At 50.9% G+C, this 22,727-nt stretch overlaps 4 protein-coding genes across 4 annotated transcripts; 2 read left to right on the forward strand and 2 right to left on the reverse strand.

Moving 5' to 3' along the window:
• Positions 1 to 303: 303 nt before the first annotated feature.
• Positions 304 to 5,130, forward strand: ALT_4218 (putative ATP dependent RNA helicase; the record flags this gene model as incomplete). The annotated part of the gene is made up of 9 exons (XM_089599704.1): positions 304 to 1,045; positions 1,100 to 2,705; positions 2,753 to 3,474; positions 3,520 to 3,577; positions 3,627 to 3,768; positions 3,818 to 4,202; positions 4,249 to 4,462; positions 4,515 to 4,845; positions 4,906 to 5,130. The coding sequence occupies 9 exons, from the start codon at positions 304 to 306 to the stop codon at positions 5,128 to 5,130; spliced, it is 4,425 nt and encodes a 1,474-aa protein (XP_089456042.1).
• Positions 5,131 to 5,263: 133 nt separating this feature from the next.
• On the reverse strand, positions 5,264 to 7,393 carry ALT_4219 (NADPH--cytochrome P450 reductase; the record flags this gene model as incomplete). The annotated part of the gene is made up of 1 exon (XM_033558168.2): positions 5,264 to 7,393. One exon carries the CDS (start codon positions 7,391 to 7,393, stop codon positions 5,264 to 5,266), a length of 2,130 nt encoding a protein of 709 aa, XP_033414059.2.
• Positions 7,394 to 7,812: 419 nt separating this feature from the next.
• ALT_4220 (uncharacterized protein) lies at positions 7,813 to 9,999 on the reverse strand (the record flags this gene model as incomplete). The annotated part of the gene is made up of 3 exons (XM_033558167.2): positions 7,813 to 8,163; positions 8,393 to 9,843; positions 9,894 to 9,999. 3 exons carry the CDS (start codon positions 9,997 to 9,999, stop codon positions 7,813 to 7,815), a joined length of 1,908 nt encoding a protein of 635 aa, XP_033414058.2.
• Positions 10,000 to 10,724: 725 nt separating this feature from the next.
• Positions 10,725 to 12,399, forward strand: ALT_4221 (myo-inositol transporter; the record flags this gene model as incomplete). Its single annotated transcript, XM_089599705.1, has 3 exons — positions 10,725 to 10,893; positions 10,940 to 11,838; positions 11,914 to 12,399. The coding sequence occupies 3 exons, from the start codon at positions 10,725 to 10,727 to the stop codon at positions 12,397 to 12,399; spliced, it is 1,554 nt and encodes a 517-aa protein (XP_089456043.1).
• Between the last annotated feature and the right edge of the window lie 10,328 nt (positions 12,400 to 22,727).

A 22,727-nucleotide genomic window follows, 5' to 3' on the forward strand; every position in this document is an offset into this window, starting at 1 on the left:
GTTAGGTGGACTGGAGCATGTCGGCGTTCGCTAGAAGCCTTCCCGCAATGCTGTCATAAGAGTTTTCGACGTTGTGGGGGAGGAGCTCCGTCAACCGCAGCCGACATCATCGGCCCTCTCTCGCGCCCATGGAGACTTTCTCATCAATCAACGCTCGCATTCACACTCAAAAAGCCCTACGGGCCCAAGAACCTCCGTCGATATCTCAGATCCAATTTTCCTGCGGCTCGTGGGGTTGAATCGGTCTTAATTGCGCCTCGTTTGGGACCCCTCTGAGTGAGGCGGACCTTGGCCTTGAGAGTCATGCCCTCCAACAACAAACGAAAGAAGAAACCTACCTCCAATCCCGCTAGGGGCTTCGCGACCGTTTCCGTACCCTCGAAACCAAAATCGGTGGACTCAACGACCCCCGCATCGACCATTGATTCCCGATCAGTCACTGAGAGTGACCGGCCAACACCGGCAGAACCGAGCCAGCCACCGTCCGAGAAGCGAGAGCCTTCGTCCCTACAGAACTACTCGCCAGAGGAACTTGAGAAACATTTGGAGAACGCAGAGTTGCAGCTGCTGGTTGAAAAGCTTGCTGCCAAATGCAAGAACGATGCCGCCCGCCAAGTCACAAAGCTCGAAACTGAGCGGAGGGTCTTGCGGCAACAGGCTGTCTCTCTGAATCTTTCGGAGTGGCTTCCTAAAGAAGCGCAGGAATTAATTCTCAGTCTTGCCGAAGCTGAAGAACGTGGAATCAGCCCTCCGTCTAGTTTGAAGAGGTCGAGCTCTGAGGAAGAGCTGTACATGAGACTTTGGACATTGCGGGAGACGCTCATAAAACTTGGGTTTCCCGAAGTGAAAGTTGAGGAGGCACTGAAACATGTGCTGCTCTACTTGCCCGGTCCATCTACAAGTTCTAATAGAGATGTGGTCCCGAACCTGGATGAGTCCTTGGACTGGCTTGCCATGCACTGCCTTCCCGCGGAACTACCATCTTATACACAGTCGAGCGCTCTAACACGCAATGAGTCGGAGCGACTCGTTTCTTTCATCTCTGGTAAAATTTAAGCTGTGACCATTTACGGAGTGTAAGAGGCTAACGCCACAATAGAGAGCCAGACGACAGAATCCTCGCCGTCAAAAGCAACGAATATTGACAACCAGCCGAAGAAGACGAGGAATGTAAAGATGATCACTCCTGTCGCCCCAAGTCCTTACGACTCTGATAGCTCACTTGACCCTGACACGTTGCTTCCAAAATTCCTGGAATTGCAGACGAAGCTGTACGGCCTCCGACCAGAATTGTTCGATCAGCCAAAGAAGGGCAAAAAATCTGGTCGTGAGCAGGCAAATGTCATCACAGAGGATCCCCAAGTTGCGAGACTCCAGCGTAAACTTGCAAGTATTGAGAATGACGTGTTGTTTGACCGCGATGAGGCCGAGTACCGGTGGAGGGAGAAGCTTGATGACCTGAGGAGGGAAGCAGCATTTTCCAGACGTGTTGCTCGTGACGAAGGAAATGGTGCGCCTGTGGAACCCGAGGTAAGGAAGCCGGATGAGGCGTCGACTGAGGCGGATAGTGGTACAGGGTTCATGGACGACAACGGAGATACAGCAGATCTTCTTGGAGATATGTTCGAGACTGAGGAGCCAATCTTGGAGACTGGTATCATTACAGAAGAGCTCAAAAAAGCCTCCGTCACGATGCGTGACTTCGGTAAATGGACGGGGCTTAGTCCTCGACGGGTCCTGGAAGAGACGTGCAAGTCCAGGTATGAACCTGTAGGCGCTCCTTTTGTGGTAAACCAAAAAATCTCATGGCGTTTTAGGGATACCGGATGTACGATTACTTATAAAGACTTCTCACCCTCATCACATACGAATCGAAAGGCCGTTGAAGTCAGGTGGTCGAAACCTCAAGACGTGCCTTTCCCCTTGGAAGTGGATATGGTCACACATAAATCGAACTCTTACACGACATTTGTATCAATGGAGTCGGTCGCTACATCCACCTCCCAGCAGGCAGAGGCTTTTGTGTCAACGATAGCTCTTTTCATTTTATTCCCGCAAAACTCGAAAGAAGGAAAAGCTTATCTGCGACTCCCGGCCGTCTGGCGGGATCTGTGGACTGAGTTAGCAGACGTCAAAAAGCTTCAGGAGGAGGAAGGTGACAAAAAGGTTGTCAAGGGCCTTAGGACCCTGATTCAAGAGAACCAGGGTACGTTTGAAGACGATGTTGTATTGTCGGATAATTTCCGGCGGAGGAATGGCGCAGCTGGCAAAGCAGAGTCTCCCGGGAGGGTCGGCTCCAGAGTCCAGGAGTCTGACGAGCAGTTGAAGAGAATATGGGCGGAGAAATCCTCCACACCATCCTTCCAACACATGGTTCAGGGACGTATGAACCTGCCGATCTGGGAGTTTAAGGACGAAATTCTCAACACGCTGGACACTCATCGTGCCGTTATCATCTGCAGTGAGACAGGAAGTGGAAAAAGCACACAGATACCTTCGTTCATCCTTGCGCATGAGTTGAAACAAGGTCGTCCTTGCAAGATCTATGTGACGGAGCCTAGGAGGATCTCTGCTATATCCCTGGCGCGCAGAGTTAGTGAGGAGCTTGGGGAGAGTAAGGCAGACGTTGGGACGTCCCGGTCTCTGATCGGTTTTGCTGTTAGGCTGGAAAGCAAGGTCAGCCAGTCCACGAGACTGGTGTTTGCGTATGTATCATGCCCCGACTTTCAGAAGTCATACTGATCTGATGCAGTACAACCGGAGTGGTAGTACGGATGTTGGAGCGTCCCGACGACTTCCAGGACATTACTCATGTTGTTCTTGACGAGGTTCATGAACGGACCATTGACAGCGATTTTCTTCTGATTGTGCTTCGGCGACTAATGCAGAAACGGCCAGACTTGAAGTTGATACTGATGTCGGCTACTCTCGAGGCTCAACGTTTCTCTTCATACCTCGGTGGCGTTCCTGTGCTGAATATACCTGGACGGACCTTTCCTGTCGAGATGAAGTTCTTGGAGGATGCGATCGAGCTGACCAACTACCGCCTACTGGAAAACGAGGCAAACACTGTGATTGATGAAGATGTGGACGATACGCCGTCGGACAACGGGGAAGGCGACACAGCTGGCGGCCTGCTAGCCACTCTTGAAGGATATTCCAAGCAAACTCGCGAAACAGTACTCAGTTTCGACGAGTACCGCCTCGACTACCAGCTCATCAAAAAATTGCTAGTGAAACTCGCGTCGGCACCGGAGATGGCGCCCTACAGCAGAGCCATCCTGGTATTCATGCCTGGCATGGCGGAAATTCGTCGTCTGAATGATGAGATTCTCTCAGATCCAATTTTCCAGACAGGCTGGATCGTACATGCACTTCACTCTTCCATTGCCAGCGAAGACCAGGAAAAGGCGTTTGTTGTGCCTCCCGAGGGCATGAGAAAAATTGTCATTGCCACAAACATTGCAGAAACAGGTATGTTTGCAAGGCTGCCACGATAATCAGATGCTGACTTCTCAGGTATCACCATCCCGGATATTACCGCAGTCATCGACGCCGGCAAGGAAAAGACGATGCGGTGGGTATCATGCAGCGATTTCATGCAAGACCCTGCTGACACATTTTAGGTTTGACGAGAGACGACAACTTTCAAGGCTCGTGGAGGCCTTTATCTCGCGTGCCAATGCAAAGCAACGCCGAGGAAGAGCTGGACGAGTGCAGAGCGGTATCTGTTTCCACTTGTTCACCAAGCATCGACATGATAAACTGGTATGTCCAAAGTCCTATCATTAGTCCTTCCATACTAACAACCACACAGCTCGCAGAGCAACAGACACCAGAGATGCTTCGGCTATCCTTGCAAGATCTTGTGCTGCGTGTCAAGATCTGTAAACTCGGCGAAGTGGAGCAGACTCTCCTCGAGGCGTTGGATCCACCATCGTCCAAGAACATACGCCGTGCGATTGACTCGCTGAAAGAAGTCAAAGCACTCACCAACTCGGAGAGCTTGACACCTCTGGGCATGCAGCTTGCCAAATTGCCCCTGGATGTCTTCCTCGGAAAGTTGATCATCCACGGCGTGTTCTTCAAGTGCCTAGACGCTTGCATTAGCATTGCCGCCATTCTTTCATCCAAATCGCCGTTTGTCAATACTATGGGATCAAACAATCAGAAAGATCTTGCGAGGCTTTCATTCAAGAAGGGTAGGTGACTTATTGCTACGTCGAGGTCTATGCTAATTTAGGTCAGGCGATTCCGACCTCCTAACTGTATACAATGCATACTGCGCCTGGAAGCGCACAAGAAGTACACCGGGGGCCAACGAATATGCCTTTTGCCGGAAGAACTTCCTCAGTTCGCAAACGCTGTTGAACATCGAAGACATCAAGATGCAGCTCATAGCCTCCCTTGCAGATGCAGGGCTTCTAATCTTGGATCCGACCCAAAAGACTATGCTAAACAGGTTTCCCCCCACCTACCCTATATCCATATGACTCAAAACTCACACAACGCAGAGCCCGATCCGGCGGCCGTCAACGGCAATTCTTCACCATCCCCGAGGTCTACGACACAAACAGCAGCAACGACGTCGTCGTCAACTCGGTCATCGCCTGGAGCTTCTACCCGAAACTGCTCACCCGCGAAGGCAAAGGCTGGCGCAACATTGCCAGCAACCAGTCTGTCACCCTGCACCCGACCTCCGTCAACAAGCACGCCGACGCCTCCCTGAAATGGCTCTCCTACTACCACATCATGCAGGCCCGCAACCGGAATTACAACGCCTTTGAGACAAACGCCGTGGACGACTTTGCCATTGCGCTGCTGTGCGGTGAGGCCGAATTCAAGGTCCGTAACCGTCCTCCTTCCGTTTTGCAAAGCTGCAGCGATTCTGACTGACTGTTGCAGATGTACTCTGGTGTTGTCTCCATCGACGCGAACCGCATCCGCTTCGCGGTCCGCGACTGGAAGGCCATGCTCGCGCTGAAGATCCTCAGTGCGCGCATCCGGGAGATCCTCGCGGGCACGGTCCGCGACCCGCAGAAGGTGCTGTCGTATAAACAGCAGCAGTGGGTCGGGATCTGGCAGCAGATTTTCTCGCAGGCCGGGAAACGGATGGCCGAGAAGCGGTAGTCACTTACGTGCTAGTAGATAAACGGTTATGGACGATTATGATTACACGCTGGCTGGCTAGGATAGAATAAAAGTTCTTTGTATAATATCAATAGGACAAAAGTTTCTAGATGGCGCGCAACTATGACAAAACTTATCCCCATACATCCTCCTGCCACTTATTCTTCCTCTTGATTGCCTTGCTCCACTCGTTCAGTTCAGCCTCGCTCCACTGTCTGGCCGCTCGCATCGCCTCCCCTACCGACTTTTCCACCTCGCGGGCCATCCCCGCCCGGCCGCAGATGTACACGTTCGCGCCTTCGTCAATCAGCCGGATTACCTCGGCGGCATGCTCGGCGATCCGATCCTGCACGTAGACTTTCTCGCCGCCGACCCGCGAGAACGCAGTGATGACGCGCAGCTTACTGCCAAGGGCGGCCTGCATCTCGTCCAGTTCCTCCTTGTAGATGAAATCCTGAGTTGGGGATCGGCACCCGAAGAACAGGACCATCTCGCCAATTTCCTTGCCGATGAGGCTCAGCTGGCGGCGCTCGGCGATGAAGGCGCGGAAAGGGGCCAGCCCCGTGCCGGCGGCGACCATGACGAGCGGGCATTTGCTCATGAGCGGGAGTTTGAAGCGGCTGCGGCGGAGGTGGGCGTGGATTTTGCCGCCGGCCAGGCTGGCGTTGGGACCGGAGAGGGGGTAGGTGAGGCCGTGGGGGTGGGTGGACGAGGCGAGGGATGCGGAGAGGGCGAGGAGGTAGTTGGATGTGAGGCCATGAATGGATTGGGTTGGGTTCGCCGGGAGCGGGGTGGAGGAGACGAGGACGGTGATGGATGGTTTGCGTGGGGCGAGGACACTGCTGGAGGAGATGGAGTAGTAGCGGGGTTGGATTGGGGTGAGCGTCTCGATGAGATAGGAGAGTGGGAGGGTTCTCCACGGGGTATCAGGGCAGGCGAGCTGCAGAAGCCGACCAAGGGTGAGGTGGGTGTGGTTGAGGAAGCTGGCGTAGGCTGTCTTGTCCTGCCCGAGCTGGAGAAGGAAGTCCTTGGCTGCTGGCGTGGGGGCGAACTGGGCGAGTCCGAGGAGAGTGTCGCGGTTGACAGGGGCACAGATCTCCAGGTAGTAGCGGAAGAGGGCAATGGGGGTTGTAGGAGTGGGCACTTTCACTTTAGTTGCTGGGTCGAGCGATGTGATGCTGATGGGTACCTCGTGGCGGGACGGAGGAAGTCCCAGAGCGTTGAGGAGGATGTCCACTTCGGCATCTGGATTGCCCGGCCAGACGGCCAGATGATCACCGGTCTTGTATGTAAATTCAGGTTGACTGTTGAGATCGAGCTCGATGTGAAGACAGTGGCGATCGGAGGAGGCGAAGAGTTCCCTATTGCTGCTGATGTCGACTGCCCGTACGGGAGAGCATTGAGCAGCGGATTTGAACGAGTCACGGCGGTTGTCCGGTTCTCCATGGTGAAGGTCGATGGGCTCCAGCGACTCGTCTTCCTGGACGGACAGCGTCGGCATATACTTGACCTCGCCTTCCTGAAAACCCAGCTGCTGTTTGAACGTGGCAAACAAATCCTCCTTCCAGCTCATGAAATCCTCTTGTGTTGTGCCCTCAGCATCGTTCGCCTTGCCGACGGGCATCAACGACTTAGCCCCAAATCGATCCAGAGCGTCCACGACGACGTCCACGACGCGATTGTAGAACTTGTAGTTGCTGTTGCCCAAACCGAAAGCAGCATAGCGGAGGTTGGACAGGGAGACGTTCTGGGTCTTGTGAATCCAATCCCAGAACTCGGCGGTGTTGTCGCTGGGATCACCCTCACCGTAGGTCGAGAGAATGAAGATCGCCAGGTTGGAGTCTGGGATCATACTGACAGAGTCCGGATCGTAATCGGACAAGTCGGCTGTCATGGCCTCCTGACCGAACCGTAGCGAGACCTCGCGGGCCAGCCGGTGCGCAAAGCCTTCGGCAGTGCCGGACTGGGAACCCCAAAAGACCACGACATTCTTGCCCGTTTCGTCCATTTTCTGAGCAATGTTGCGGGTCTGCTTATTGGCATTGGAGCCAGCCGCGCCGCCGTTCTTCAATTGCGGCCGTTCGTACACAAGATGGAGATAAGGATCGGGCCGGTCCCAGAGAATGCCTCGGGAGACATAGGTTCCCGCTATGATGCTGAGGACAGTCAAAGCAGCATAGTCGGCGACACTTGCAGGGGTGGTTACTTTGAAGAGATCCCGAAGAACCTCGGGGTGCGAGCTCCATTGAGAGAAAAGCGACATAATGAACGTAGGCAGTCACTTGTCGATGGTCATCTGAAAGACATCCAGGAGAGCCCAGATATATGGACAACAACGTAAAGACATAGAGTCATCGCCACAGCATGGAGTAACTTTCCCTCACAACCCTAGCTCTCGAAAATCGCGGGGAATAACCTATGAGTATGACCCAGCTGACAGCCCGTTTCGTTCATCTCGCCGACGGCGATCCAACAGCCAAGTATCGGTATTTGACCCACATTGCAGCGAGGCACAAAACAATAAACCAACAGGGCAGAAATCCGCGTCTGCATCCCAGACAGTGAGAAGATGTCGCGTAAGGTTGACAGCATCAGAAGCAGTAGTTCTGCACTGTCCAGACGCAGTCAATCCCCAGTCCCCAAACGGAAACATTCCCCGCGGGGAAAATTCCCCTTGTTGTCTCAGGCCTGGGCCTCAGGCACCGACCTCCCCTCCCCAGCTTCAGACTCGGCCTCAACGGCAGAACCAGAGCCAGAACGAGGACCAGATGTAGAACCAGCCTGCGACTCCGCCGCCACCAACTTACTTCCCTTCTTCGGGCGGCCAGACCTCTCTGCATCCTCTACGTACTCCATCTTGACACGCGGGTTCGTTGCGGGATCGAAACCCCGCTCTTTGGCGCGGTGGATGATCCTCTGGACGCTGCGGATGGGGATGTCTAGCCCTGCTGCTATGGCTTTGGAGTCGACGCCGAAGGCTGAGAGGGAGAGGACTTGGATGCGGAGTTCGATTGGATGGTAACCCATTTTTTTCTATCGTGAGGTAATTCGTGGATGATGGAATGAGGATGTTGACCGGTACAGTTGACGGATGTGTGGGAATTATGAATTATCCTTTTTTTTGGAGTAGTGCACGGGGCGAACTATTCTATTTCTGCATGCACAGTATCTACGAAACCACCTCTGAAGGCTAGGCTATGGAGGATGTAATGCAATGGATTGTGGATTCATGCTATATCATGTCTCGTTGCCTCCTCCATACCTTCACTGGCATATCGCCCAAAATCAAATTCATCGTCTCCAACCGCTTCAACTCCCAGCCAGGATGAGGCAGAGCAAACTCATACCGATGCACCAGCGAGGCAATCGCCTTGGTCTGCTCCAGGTAAGAGATATTCCGCCCGATACAGGACCGTGCGCCCGCAGAGAAAGCCACAAAGTACGGCTGCAGCGCCTTGCCTTCCTCGCCCAGCCACCGCTCGGGGATGTATCGGTCCGCCTGCGGGAAGACCGACTCATCACGGTGGGCGACCAGCGCCGAGATGCTCACTGAGGTGTTGCCTGGTACCCACTGGCCCAGGATCTCCATGCCTTCGGGCGGGGTCTGGCGCGGGAGGCCGTGCGAGGTGGGCGGGAAGATGCGGAGGGATTCGTCGAGGCAGGCGCGGAGGTAGGGGAGGTGCTTGACTTTGTCGTAGGGAGCGATGATTTCATCCTCCTCCAGGACGGCGTCGACCTCTTCGCGGAGTTTCGCTAGGCAGCGCGGGTTCTTGAGGAGCTGATACATGACGTTGGCGATGGCGATTGCGGTCGTCACGCTGCCGGCGTTCATCATGATGTTGACCTCAGCGACGATCTCGCCCCATTCCAGGTTATTTGGGTGTCCGTTCTTGTCCTCCATCAGCGCCTGGAAGAAATCGTCCAGTTTCTCGCCGGCCTCGTAGCGGTGGAGGCGTTGGGATGCGCGCCGCCACACGATGTTGTCCCAGTTGTCTGACGAGCGTTGCATGCGCCCGAAGAATGGGACGACATTGACTAGCTTGTTGAGCACGGGATACCATTCATAGTTCCACAGGATCAGCGACTGCTTGCGCGCAGTCGGATACAGCGCCTCGCGGAGATGGACTTCGTACGTCGTCCCGTCTTTTCTCTCGGCAGTGCACACGTCGCTGCCGCTGTCCAGGAAGCCGAGCTTCTCCGAGAGACCAATGTCGGCAATGGCGTCGAGAGTAAAGTAGTTGGTCCAGGCGCGAAAGTCGACCGTCAGATCCGCCGGGTCGGGTGCCGCCTTGCCCTCCGCTATAGCTGGGGAGGGAGGCTTCGTGCAGACCCGGTCAAAGTGCGCGATCAACCGCTCGAGCTTGTCGCTGACTTTGTACTCCCACGTCTCCAGGTTCTTGAGGGCATACGCCGAGGACAGCACCTTGCGCTTGCGCGCGTGGTCCGGCTTGTCGACCACGTCGGCGAGATGGTAGTGTGTGCCTGCCGTGACGATGTACGACGGGTCCTTGATACACTTGGTGTTATGCCCGTAGATGTCCTTGATGGCGCGGACATCGCCGTACGACAGCGAGTTGGGTCCTGTGCGGAGCACGGGATGTTTGCGGTGTAGCTTCATGAGCTCCATGGAGCGGAATCCTCGGGATGCCAGCGCCATGAAAGGAATGGCAGACATGCCTGAGAAGGGGTGGAAGTTGGGATATCTCCGGAGGCCTAACTAGTCAGTCTTGACATAAGAATAAGACCGCAACAGGTTTACTCACCTTTAGGATCCCGGATGTACTCCACAAATGGATAGGCAATGAAATAGACGAAGAGGAGGAGGCCCAGTATGCATGCATACGGGGCAATTGTGAAAAATGACCACATTGTGACTGTGCTCAAGAAGTACAGAGTCTAGTTGTTGGAAGTTCGATTCACGACATGGTAGTAGACAGCAGAAGCTCTTATATCTTAGAAGACAGAAGAAAGCCTTCGATTGGGAACCAAAGACGGAGGGCTGTGCACTGTAACAAGGCAGCCCAAACGTTGCCATGTCATCAGCACAAATCGTTCTCTTCCTCAGTTGCTCAGTTGCTGTACATGCATATGCGGGGAATACTTCCCCTTCGGACCGCCACCGCGATATACTTCAGCGCAACCAAGGAACAAGCAACAACCAACACCCCCCGCCGTCGATCAAAATAGGGTCCAGTCACCCCGCGATAGAGTTGCCACTTCCAGCGTTAACAAGCTAGGATCGGCTTTTGTTTCCATGAACAGGTCTCAATCCCGCAAGCCACGCCGGTATCTGATCTCGATAGCCGGATGTCCGCTGACGAATGCACTGAAGTATGGCGTCCGGGGAATCAATGCGGGGAAAACTGGGGCCCCGTGTATCATGTTGCGTATAGTCGTTTGGCTTCATGTATCTGTCGATTCTCAAGTGTGCTCGGTTGTTGACAAGGTTTGGCGTGAGGGGTTGGATGCATTATGCGTCTGGTATAAAATGTTCTGATCTCACTGTTCAGCAACAAGGAGTGTATTGACTCCTCAGGATCATCCAGCTCTATACCAGCGTGCCAGTATAACGACGAAGATCAGATCAAGCCGCAATGGATTCCGACGCCGACTCAACGAAGCTGTCACTGGATGGCAAAGCAGAAGCCGTCCATCAAGAGCATCTCGGCGATGAGAGTCCAGACGACTCGATTGAGATGACCGACCCGGGAAAGACTGTCTGGTTAATTGCCTGTACAGTGTCCATGGGAGGGTTCCTGTTCGGTGAGTATTCATTTCCATACCATGGAGCAATAATTAATGAACGTAGGGTACGACACTGGCGTCATCTCTGCTGTACTGGTCAGCCTGGGAACAGAGCTGGGCAAAGCCCTATCCTCTAGCGAGCAAGAGCTGATCACTTCCATCACCTCCGGAGGCGCTCTGATCGGCGCAGTGCTAGCCGGTCTAACGTCTGACAAGTACGGACGCAAGCTCGGCATCTACGTGGGCTGTGCGCTCTTTGTTGTTGGCACCGTGATCCAGGCCGCTGCGTACTCCATAGCCCAAATGACGGTTGGACGGCTGATCGTTGGGTTTGGTGTCGGCAACGCCGCCATGATCATCCCGCTGTATATCGGCGAGATGGCGCCTGCTCGATTCCGCGGCCGGTTGATCGTCTTCGATAATCTCTGTGTGGCGTTCGGTCAGTTTGTGTCATACGCACTCGGCGCTGCGTTTACGGATGTAACTCATGGCTGGAGGTACATGGTCGGTATCGGGGCGATTCCAGCCCTGATGCTGGGCGCCGCAATGCCTTGGTGTCCCGAGACTCCTCGCCAATTGATCTCGCATAGCCGTGGCGAAGAGGCACGGCAAGTGTTGAAACGGATCTTCCCACAAGCCACCGATCAGCAGGTCGATGCAAAAGCCCGGCTGATTCAGCATTCTATTGAAGAAGCGGCGGTGTCTGTCTCGGAGAGGAGCCTTTGGTGGCAGATGAAGCAGCTCTTCACGGTGCGCGAGAACGTGCGCGCCCTCGTCACGGCCTGCATGGTCATGGCCATATCCCAGCTGGGCGGGTTCAACACGCTCATGTACTATTCCGCCACGCTTTTCTCCATGGTAGGCTTCAACAAACCCACCGCGGTGTCGATGGTGGTTGGCGCGACGAACTTTCTGTTCGGCTTCGCCAATTTCTTCTCCATCGATCGTTTTGGCAGACGCGTGGTCCTCTTGATCACTGTCCTCGGAATGGCAAGTCTTATCCCTCTCACTCGAAGATAGTTGTCTAACAACCCACAGTCCCTCTCTCTAGTAGTCGCCGCCATTGCCTTCCACTGGATTCCCGTCAACCACGACCTCACCGTAGTCCAAACGCAACAAATGAGCTGGGCCAGTATCCTCCTTCTTGTGACCATCATCATCTACGTCGCCTTCTTCGCCGCCGGCGTCGCCCCAATCGCATGGGTTGGCACGGAGTTCCTCCCGCTGGAAGTCCGCGCGCTCGGCACGATGATGAACACGGTGACCTGCTGGGGCTGCAACATTATCATCTCGTCGACGTTTCTGTCGATGATGAAGGCCATGACGCCGAGCGGGGCGTTTGGTTTCTATGCTGGGATTTGCTTTGTCGGCTGGGTGTTTGTCATCTTCTGTTATGCGGAGGTGCATAATATGCCGCTGGAGTCGGTGCGGGAGGTGTATACACATGGCTTTGGGGTTAAGTATGCCAAACAGCTGCAGATGGAGCGGAAGCATCGGGAAAGGCAGAAGTCGGTGGATGCCTGAGCAGTACTTCATGCCATTGATGCTCATTGTGTTTATTGATCTATACCCAAGTGACATCAGATCCTGACTGTCTGTAACCACGCACTATATCGGACATATAAATATATATGTCTGAATAGCTCACGCTTCATGAAATATATGTTCAGATATACATCCACTGCTCAGATGTCAGTGTCAAGATATATTTGCAAATTCGAAGTCCGAATAAACTCGCACATACGTCCATTTCGCATCTATGCAGTGTACAAGTTGATTAAGTCCATCCCTGTCTTTATCTGATGTACAGTACTCTGCACTATCAGAAATGCACGCCCTCCTTGATCTGTTCACATCTAACATCACAGCTCAGAACAGGTACATCTGCTGTATACTCTACATCCTACAGGACTCGACATCAATGCGGCATCAAAATAAGGTTGACTACATCGCTTTGCATAAAGGCATAAGAACTTGTGCAGCGTCAGTGTACGGTGCGCTGTGCACTGTGCACAAATTGCTGAGATGGAGTACAACCAGAACGACACTCCGTCTCGCGATTTATCGAACGCAGTAGATTTGACTATTGACAATGTCATTGAAAAGACGGTGAGGATGAGGTTGCGGTCAGTCGACTGTTGATAGTAGTGGCTGGCTGGAAGTGGATGAGCAAGGAAACGATTTACATTCTTGGGGTGGCTATCTGACATGATCCTGATGTCTCAGGTCTTCGTTCTTTCTGTATGCAGATACACGTGTATACTTGATTATCCTCCACTTGCGAGTCGTGTAGAGAATCAAGGGGGTACATAGTACATAGTACATACTGCCTGATGGTACATACTGGGCGGTGCTGGGCACAGTATCCGAGGTAGTACAGATGTATACAGCCACCATGACTACGTCATGCACGATAGCCATGTCTGGGACAGAATGACTATCGCTTTGGCTACTGTGTAAGTGTGTATATGAGGCAAGTAGATCATGCTCGTCATTGTCAGAGCATGAACAGACTGTCTACTGGCGAGAGGTGACCGCAGCTTTGCATTGGAGATCACGAGTGTGATGACACCAAGTCATGTGGAGCCCTGCGTACTGAATTTCCTATTTCATAGTATCATATTTCAATTTATTCATGGACAGTTCAATAGTCGAGACAGAGTCTGACCCGTGCACCTTCATGTCAAAAGGTAATAATCAAAAGTGATGATCTGGCAAGCGGGGATGGGTGGTTGTGGATGGACGTGGATCGGTCCAACATCCACATCCACAACCACAACCACAACCACAACCCCATCCATCCACCCTGGTCTGCTCCCTCAACACTCGCATATGCACCAACGGGTCGCTGCAGCTGAAACTTGGATCCCGTCATTTGCCAGTGCAACTTTGCCAAGCTAAGGTAAGAGTGGATGGCGGCCAGACCTCGCAGACCAGACCCTGCTGCACTAGATACTGGTAATGTAATGTATGCACGTACTGTAAGGACTCCGGAGTACCGTGTACTGTCCAGAGTACAGGACAGCGCCACGCCATCAAGCAAGGGGCATGGCGAAAGCGAAGGGGGTATCGGCGGTCAAGCCATGAATCGATCATTGATTATCTCGCTACGATACGGAGTAATTTGATTCAAATTATCTCCGGTGGTGTTGTTACGTGGGTGACCATGACCAGTTGGCGATGGTGGTAGGTTCAATCAGTTGCTTTTTCCCTTGATTCAGCTAATCTTCGTTGTCACTGCATTACCATTGTCATAATTTATTATTAGACCTTCTATCTAATAGATGGCATAGATAACTTGGGCAGTAACCACTGGAGGCTCACGGTTCGCTGCATCACGGGTGACCGTGTCCCCTCCGCCGACTACGTGGTCGCTCCCACAGCCAGTCGATCCGCCACTTGACGCCCCTCAACATGTGCAGTCCCAGGATGAGCTCTCACTTCCACCAATCGCATTCGTCACTTTTTCACCACCTTGCCCCTCTATTGCTTGCCGAGTAGATACTACCTAAGAACCTGGAGCCTGGCCAAATTGTTGTTCGTCGTTGGTGTCTATTGATGAGGACGATGATCTGAGGGGAAATCCCGCCGAGTCCAAGAAGAGGAGAGGAGGTCCGTGAGGATTGACTGCCATGCTATGTCTTCAACTTTGTCGATTGGTCAACGTCATCAACAGTAGGTAACTACCTACCAGGTCAGCTGTTGAAGGCGTGTTGCACAGAATTCATCTCCTTGTCTGTATGGACTAGAGATTTACCTCCCAAAACTCAAGTCAAGTCAAACAGGGATTTGGCTTGTGGTTACACGCCGGCGATGATCTAGCGATCCATCCTGCCAGGCTGGAAATGTCGGACATTATCCATTTCGGTATACGTACAAAGTACAGCATTATGACGAGATAGAATGGGATCATCCAAGTACCTCTAGGAATATATTTGTCGCCGCTCACAATTGAGATCCTCCCTGATCTATTGATATGATATCTGCCTCTGCATCCGCAAAATGCAGCGAGCGGGATGCAATGTAAGGTTAATTACCTGCAATGCACATCATGTATAATCACCAGTTACTATGATAATCCCGTGGTCCTCGATGCTTAGCCCTGCTGTAGGCTGTACTCCCTACTCCGTAGACTAGGCTGTCGCAAGCAAGCGCCGGAGCGAAGCTGGAGGCCAAGCCGAAACTGACCATGACCGTTGGCGCTGATAATCTAACCCCCATGCACCATCAACCTATCAAGTCTGCGGATTCTGTCGGGGGCAGTATCTATCTTCGCGCTGTCAGGATTAGGATCAGCAAGACAGGATCAGCAAGTAGATCATTGGTTCGCAGGCGTTTCGGCCAGGGGCGAGTATATGACCTGGCTGACTCGAGCATTGCTGATACCACAGGGTAGTCAAATGTCCGGTGGAGTATTGGTATTCTCGGAGCGCTTGTTGGGGGCATGGCCACCCCTGTAACTGCTGGCCAGGTTACACCTTCATTCTCGTGAAGACTGCAAACTCGAGGCGATGCGATCGTATCGGAACGTGTCAATAATTCCATTCCATGCCATTCCATCCAGGCTGGATTCTAGAAGATACAGCGTGGCACAGCATATACTCCCTAGGGTCGCACAGGACCAGTTTCAAGATGCTGACTGTATCTGTACGGAGACAAGGCAACTTTCTATAATTTTGCCTTGCACGCTAGACTAAATCTGCTGGCTTCTGTGATTGGCGAGAGAAATTCCGATACTGCAAGCAAGACTCTTACGAGGGTACTTACCTCATGTCCAATCCTTACCATGTCACACCGGTCATAAACGATAGTCAGGTGTAACGTGGAGAAGGTCTATTCGTGTATGCCTGGAGAGTCCATACAAAGACTGTCCGAGAAGGATGGATATGAAGATAGGTATCCTTGCAAGATAGAATTTGTAAACTTCCAGTACCACAAAGTATCTAGATACCGCTATTTCCTTCTGCACTGTATCTGCCGATACAGAGTGCAGTAGACACGGAGTACTAAATCCTGGGTAAATTCCTGCAGGATGCACATTGCGGCCAAGAACTGCTATCTGCGAGCTAATCCGAAACCTTCGCTTCTAGGCCATCCGTTGGTTTTGCTAGCTTCGCTGCAGGATTTGGTTACCGGCGTTCATTCAGTTTGGATCCGGATTTGGTCTTGGATAGGTTGTATGGTAGTTAGGTTAGCTACGGAGGTTGGAGTGCATGGCAGCTGCAAGGTACAGCCGTCGCTACTGTGAGTACTTGGGTAGTTTGGTTTTAGTCGATCATTATTCCTCATTGTTGCAATTAGTGGTATTGACAATGTAAAATGAAATTGTGAGCGTGACTCCGATTGACATGATGATTGGCCAAAGATGTTTTGCTCGGAGGTGTTCCTCACTCTCGAGTAAAGGTACCTACCTACCTAGTACCTTTGGTCATGTTCCGGACAATTTGAATGCGCCGAGTTAACCCGCTCGTTGTCTGTGCCAAAAAACTACGGAGTCCGGAGGAGATAGGTGATAAGGAAACTAGGAAATTGACTAGTTCAGACCCAGTCCATAAATAAGTTCCGCATCATCCAGGTCATAGCATGAAGAACCAGTCCAACACACATCTGATTGGCCACTATTCAGATTGTAATTTGCAGGGTTGCAAACATCACAGGTGCGACCTGGATCCTGAGCGCCGACATCCGCATTGGCCTTGCCTGATTGCTACCGCATTTGCGGATTCCGTCCTAGCGCAGTGGCGGATGGCTGGACGACATTGGTCCTTAACAGCTGGCCGCCGGACTAGAGCCACGACTAGACTTACGACTAGAGCCCTGACCGTCTGAAGATCCAGGCGGTTGAGGCTGGCTTTTATCCATGGTTGCGCTGCGGAACCTAAAGCATCCAACCAGTTTGGCTAATGAAGTTAGTGAGCGGGGTCAGGATTGGATAGGCCCGAACTCCTAAGCTCTGACTCAAGACAATGGAACTAACTTATGGATGAGGAAACTCCGCAGGCGCCTACGCTCTTTTCTATCAGCCGATGATTGGTCCTGTCCCTACGCAGTTCCAACGTCTCTTTATTTCAGGAGATTGCAGCGGGCCCCAAGCAAAGAATCATACGACGGACTTACAGAGACCATTATTCACTATGGACTTCGGACTTGGAATATGGACTAGGAATAGGAGCTACAGCACCCCACAGGGATCTGCTGTATGTACTGCGGCTGCGGGAGTCGGGCCGTCGTCCGCAGCATGTCTGCTATCGCCACGGTAGATCATCACATCTTCATCACAATAGTCATGGTGATACTCTCCTTCTCAATTATTTGTCATGTCGAAGACAATAGAATCTGCAGTGGAATAACCGAGAGAAGTCGTAGTCTAGAATGGCTCAATCCAGAGACGAAAAGGACCTGCAGGTACACTGGAAGCAATGTCAACCACGATATATATCAAGTGAACAAGACCTATGCACATAGACTCGACATGCATCGAACCGTGCCGGTTCCTTGTGCCGAGTGCATAAGCATTGCTGGATGCTAGATATTGAACTGATTCCTTGTCTTGAGACAAGCAGAACCTGGAGATTCCATCAGGTCGGCATACGGAGGACTTCTCTTTCCGTGACCAACAAAAGTCGTCCGCGAATTCTTTCCGATTCTGCCTAGGTAGTATATTTGTGAAGCAGCACGCGTAGAACGGCTAGAGTTGTTTAGGTGCTACATCAGTCAGTAGTAATGATTTCCTCCACCAGAGGTCATTACTTGCTGGTTAGCCTCAGATATGGCCTATACACAGTTATGCTATGGTACCATATGAGTAGCACTCAATGCATTAAGGAAGACGCCAGAATGCTAGCGGCGAAATGGTAAAGGCGGATCCGGTTGATTCCATTCAATCAGACACTTCCGTCACGTCACCGTGTCAGATAGTTCGAGTGGACAGATGAGTAAGAGAAGCTGACTAGAAGAGCGGGGTTGATTCAATGCGTCGCAGAACTGTGGTGGGGTTATACTCTCAGAGTCTGACCTGAGCCTGGAGGATCAATCACGGTCACTGTCACACTTGTCATTAGGTACGCAGAAGTCGGTATCCGTATGTAGGCAGTACTGACCTAGCCATTTAAGTACTAGCTCTTTTCATCGCCCCACCTCACGCAAGGGGTTGAGAGTTGCTTCAAGAAGAGTCGTCTTGGCCTATCAATCTTCCTTTTCCTCCTGTCAGCCGAGCATGGGACAGCTGGAATGAGAGGACCTGTCCAACTGACATTGCTTGACGTCGACCAGAAGTATATCTTAAGAAGCGGTGAGGCCTTGACTGATGCTTCGCTTAGTTGTCCTGCTTACCGCAACATCGCCCTTGCGCTTGTTGAAGATAGAAAGATTACTATCATATGGGGATAATTCTACGGACTATGGGGTCGGCGAGAATAAACCTGAGCTTCTTAGCCCGGTAGGTTGATACAGAGGCTAGAGAACCTGCTCTAGACACTATTGCAACAGGACGGTGTAGACAGAGAGGCCAAAGGATGTGAAACTCGATCCTCCGTAGTATTGACTTAGTTGACTCTCAATGGATTTGGAATTTGCTACTCATACTCGGTAAGGTTGTAGGCAACAAAATACTTACTATGGAATAGCGGGATAGATCGTATCATCCTGTTCAAGGATGCTGGCTGATATTGACTCCGTAAAGGGGGGGATGAAACGCCATCTCACGCGGAGAATTACTACGAACATTTAATCTGACAAGAGTTAGGAAGTCGATGGAGACTTTGGGCTGGACCGTGGACTTGTCACGGGGTTGGGCTGTGTGTCCTTGACCGACTTTGTAGGTTCTGATACATCGAACGACGCTCAGCATTCTGGAAAACAGACGCGGTATCCGTAGAATCTTCCAATGAGGGAACTAGTTGATTCATGCGTCGGTTCTCACTCGACTATTGCTAAAGATTTGATATGATCTGATCCGATTATGTTGAAAGTCGAGATTTACAGTGGAATAATCTACAGTAATTCCCGGTCACCTGCTAAACCATACACCAGTACTTACCTAACAGTACCCTGTAGGTCACTGATGATGATCAGCCAAGCTTGACACGGGCCTCTCTTCAGCGCTGTTGATAGATACCTACTCCTCCCATGATAGCATGAAATTATGGACTTGGATCGACTGTTCCTCGCGCGCCACCGCCCGCTTTCGTGGTGCTTTCTCGACCAGTGGTTCCATCCCTGCCATCTGTACCGATCCCTGTCATCTCGCTCATCCTGGCTGGCTTCTTCTTCTCTTGCAGCTTCCTGTGTGACATGGTCCTTTCTCACTTGCTGACATATTTCTCTTTTCTTTTTCTATTTTGTTTTGAAAAAGGGCTCCTCTTAATTGCCTCATGTTTGATACATTCACTAAACTAGTATCGACTACTCCGTACAAAGTACCCTTGTCAGAAACAGTGGAGACTGAAGAATGGGTCTGGAATGTTGGAGGATTCGAATTTGACCATCTTACCCAACCTCAATACTCAAGACTTGGTGATCACAGCTTCTCTTTTAGATATTTTGTCAGAAATCGCAAGCCAATTGCCTTGCTAACTAGTCATCAAGCTGCCTTGCTTCCAATACTTTCTCTTCCTTCCTTCGTCCCTTCTTTTTTTCTTTAGGTTTGTATCTGGCGGGCCCGCAGTCCGTACCCTAACGCCCTCCAGATCGACCCGAAGCCTTATTCCTCTGAATGACACTGTCGCCCACACGAATAGATACTTAGATCTTTAGTGGACTGGCTAGCAGGATTGTGGATGACGCCATGGCCAATGGGTTCCTCTAGCCCCGAGACGGATCCACTTGGCCGGAAGCTACTCATCGTTGGCGTTCTCTAGTCCACTCGTGGAGCCCCTTGTAAACAGCTTGTAAGCCTCGTATTGACATCTGACATTCCTTGCAATGTGGGTTTTGCAAGTGTCAAAGCGATGCTGACAGAGGTGAGAGTCGCTCTGGAAAATCAAATTGATGTCCTCGGCGTTTCCCGGGTGTTATCTTCGTAAAATGGATGCGTATGAGCCAGCGGAGCATTGACGTGAGGTTCGTGGATCGTTGGGTCTCTACCGAACCCTTCTTGCTTCTCGACATCATACATGACCGTAGTTTGGTGCTATCTTCTATGATCCACCGCCGTTTAGACTTGCGGAAATCTTGCAGCTGTCTTATTTGCATCTCTCACTATCGAGAATCGACATGATCGTACAGTAGTTAGGAGTACTAGTTGCAACTTGCAACTCGTCTAATCTTTCTTGCGTTGACTAACGAGCTTTAGCTCATCCTGACAACACCACTTGGCGCCAGGACTGCTTGCTTCAAGCTTTCATCTCGATCAGCGCTGCGCATTGCAGTTATTACAGTTGCATGGTTCTTTATCTTTGTTACTTCGTAATGGTAGCGGATTTCCTCTCTCTCAGTTGACGAGTTACTGTATTCGGTGCTGGATTCTCTGGTTCGTTGTTGCTTGGGTGGGCCTGATGCTCTCGTGGCAAAGACATCTGCAACATTGAGACATCCTGTCAATAAAGTAACCATGGTTCATCTGGCTGATTTGAAGTCTGGAATATTCGTAAGAAAACAAGTGTCTTCTCTCAAAGTCAAGGACTGTAATACAACAGGTACAAGGATCATGGCTTAATGTTTTGCCAACGATCCTCGAAACGCTATCTCAACGATTTGTCAGAAGGTCTTGTCATTTCAATCCCAAGCGAAGAAAATCTTCAAAGAAAGATATATGAATAAAAAAAGAAATGAAAAGGAATGAATAATTTCGCTCAGGATTTGGATTGGACCACGGATCGTCCGCCAAGAACGATCCAGCATCATCCTAGCATTGCAGGACGATCGAATTACTTACAGTAACACGATCGATCCCAACAATTTGCTCTGGGGATAGCGGATAGTGTGTAGTATTCATTTCAAATTGCTATCCTCAGTTATTACCTCCTAGGTAATTTGGCACACAAGAGAAATGGATACAGGTCAATATACCTATGATTTGAAATTTTTCTGTTAGCTTAACTGACCCCAGGTCCGAAAGGTACGTACATGGATGACCCCTGATGTTTATGAAGCTGAAGTAACGACATGGTGTTTTAAATTATTATATTATCCGCCCCCCAACAGCTCATTCCTCTTGACCCCAAGAAAATTATCCCAGGGCTGATTTGCAGTGCGTGAGTTGTTTTAATCGTTGCCCGACCCTGCAGAAACAGACGTCGTTCATTTCCTTGAACAATCATCACCATCTTCGGCAGCCTTCCATAATTCAAGCTCTTAAAACAGGTATTTAGCATTGTTTTTTTATTTTTATTTCCTGTCCATTTTTATTTTTTTAATTTTTCTGTTCTCATTATTGCCAACTATTTTCCTGCAAACCTGACTGTCATTTCAATTGCTGCCACCTGCTGTTTTGATGTACCAAATTTATCCTCGCTCTCTCTCGGGCCAATCGCTGTAGCCGAGTCCGCAAGACAGCGCTTCAGCAAAGATCATCGTCCTCTTTAACCCAAACGGTCGTTCCTTTCCGGAGACGTGTTTAGCTTATCCGGCCGGCGGTGGTCCTTGCTTCGTGGCGGTTCTGCGAGTGAGGATCATTCTCCCCTCTGTGGTTGTATTTCTCTGCCCGTCTGAGCTTGACACCCAGCATTGGGCTTCGGTTCTGTCATTCTAGACTCTGAAGCCTGCCACAGCAAGGTAAGAGAAGGATCAAGCCTACCAGTACCAAGAGGAGGAGAAGAACCAGCAGATTCCGTTCCCACGGTGTATCGGCCCTTCTGCCAAAAAAAGACGCACGGTCTTCTACCCAGAAGATCCTCCTCCCATTGTCAACTCTTAGCCGATCCACATCTTTTTTATTTTTATTTATTACAATTCTTTTTTCCCTTTTTCTTTTTTTTTTTTTTTTTTTTTTTTTTTTTTTTTTTTTTTTTTTTTTTTTTTTGGTCCTGCCTGGTGTTTGCTATTATCACCAATTCCTTTTCTTGCTAAATTATTGTCTTTATATCATGATTTTTTTCTTTTTAAATTCCTATCTTATTATTTTACTTAATCTTCGTACTCCCTTCCGGAGTAACTCCTTCACCTTTTTTGCCATTTTTCTTTTTTTTCATTTTCATTATTTTTTTTTATCATTGATATGAGGAATTTTTCTGATTTATCATTGTCCAAGAACCAGGCCTACTAAGCAGTAGTTTGTTGACGGACCGTCGAGTGATCCACAAGTGCCCGCCCTGTCTCTGCTCTGCTTCTCCAGCTCCGAAGGATCAAGGATCCATACCCGGTCGGGGGTCCTTAGATAAACGAGCGGAAGAGTCGCATCAGCAGAAAGTGTAAGAGGGAAACATCTTGCAACACCCAAGTTGCCTTGCAGCTACCTTACTCTTACATTCCCGTGCAGCAGCAGTCTTATCCAGCTTACTGTCTGTCGGCAATAGAATCATCTTGTCATTACACACGAGTTATTGGTATGTTGACTTTTCTGTTCCTGCTACTTTGCTGCGATGCCTACTATTCTCTTATTTGCGTCCATGGATTGTATTGTCACCGATCTCCTGCTTTGCTGTTGTTATTTCCTGTCTCCTCTGGTTTGACTCGGCCGGAAACTTGAGTTCACTCCCCAGTGACCCTTCGTCGATCGAAGGATACATCGGATTACAACCAGTCTCCGCCATTGCTTGGTGCGTGAACGGGTATCCAAAGACAGACTGAAGGTTCCTGTGTCGGCTGGACTGGTTATCCCCCCTAGAATCCTTCGGTTCGATATTCGAAGGCTGTCATTGTCATTATTGCCTATGGACTTCTTCCATAGTTCTATTGCACACCCAGAATAACCT

This window comes from Aspergillus lentulus (assembly GCF_001445615.1).
Source record: "Aspergillus lentulus DNA, contig: Alt08, strain: IFM 54703, whole genome shotgun sequence".
NCBI classification, from domain to species: Eukaryota; Fungi; Ascomycota; class Eurotiomycetes; order Eurotiales; family Aspergillaceae; genus Aspergillus; species Aspergillus lentulus.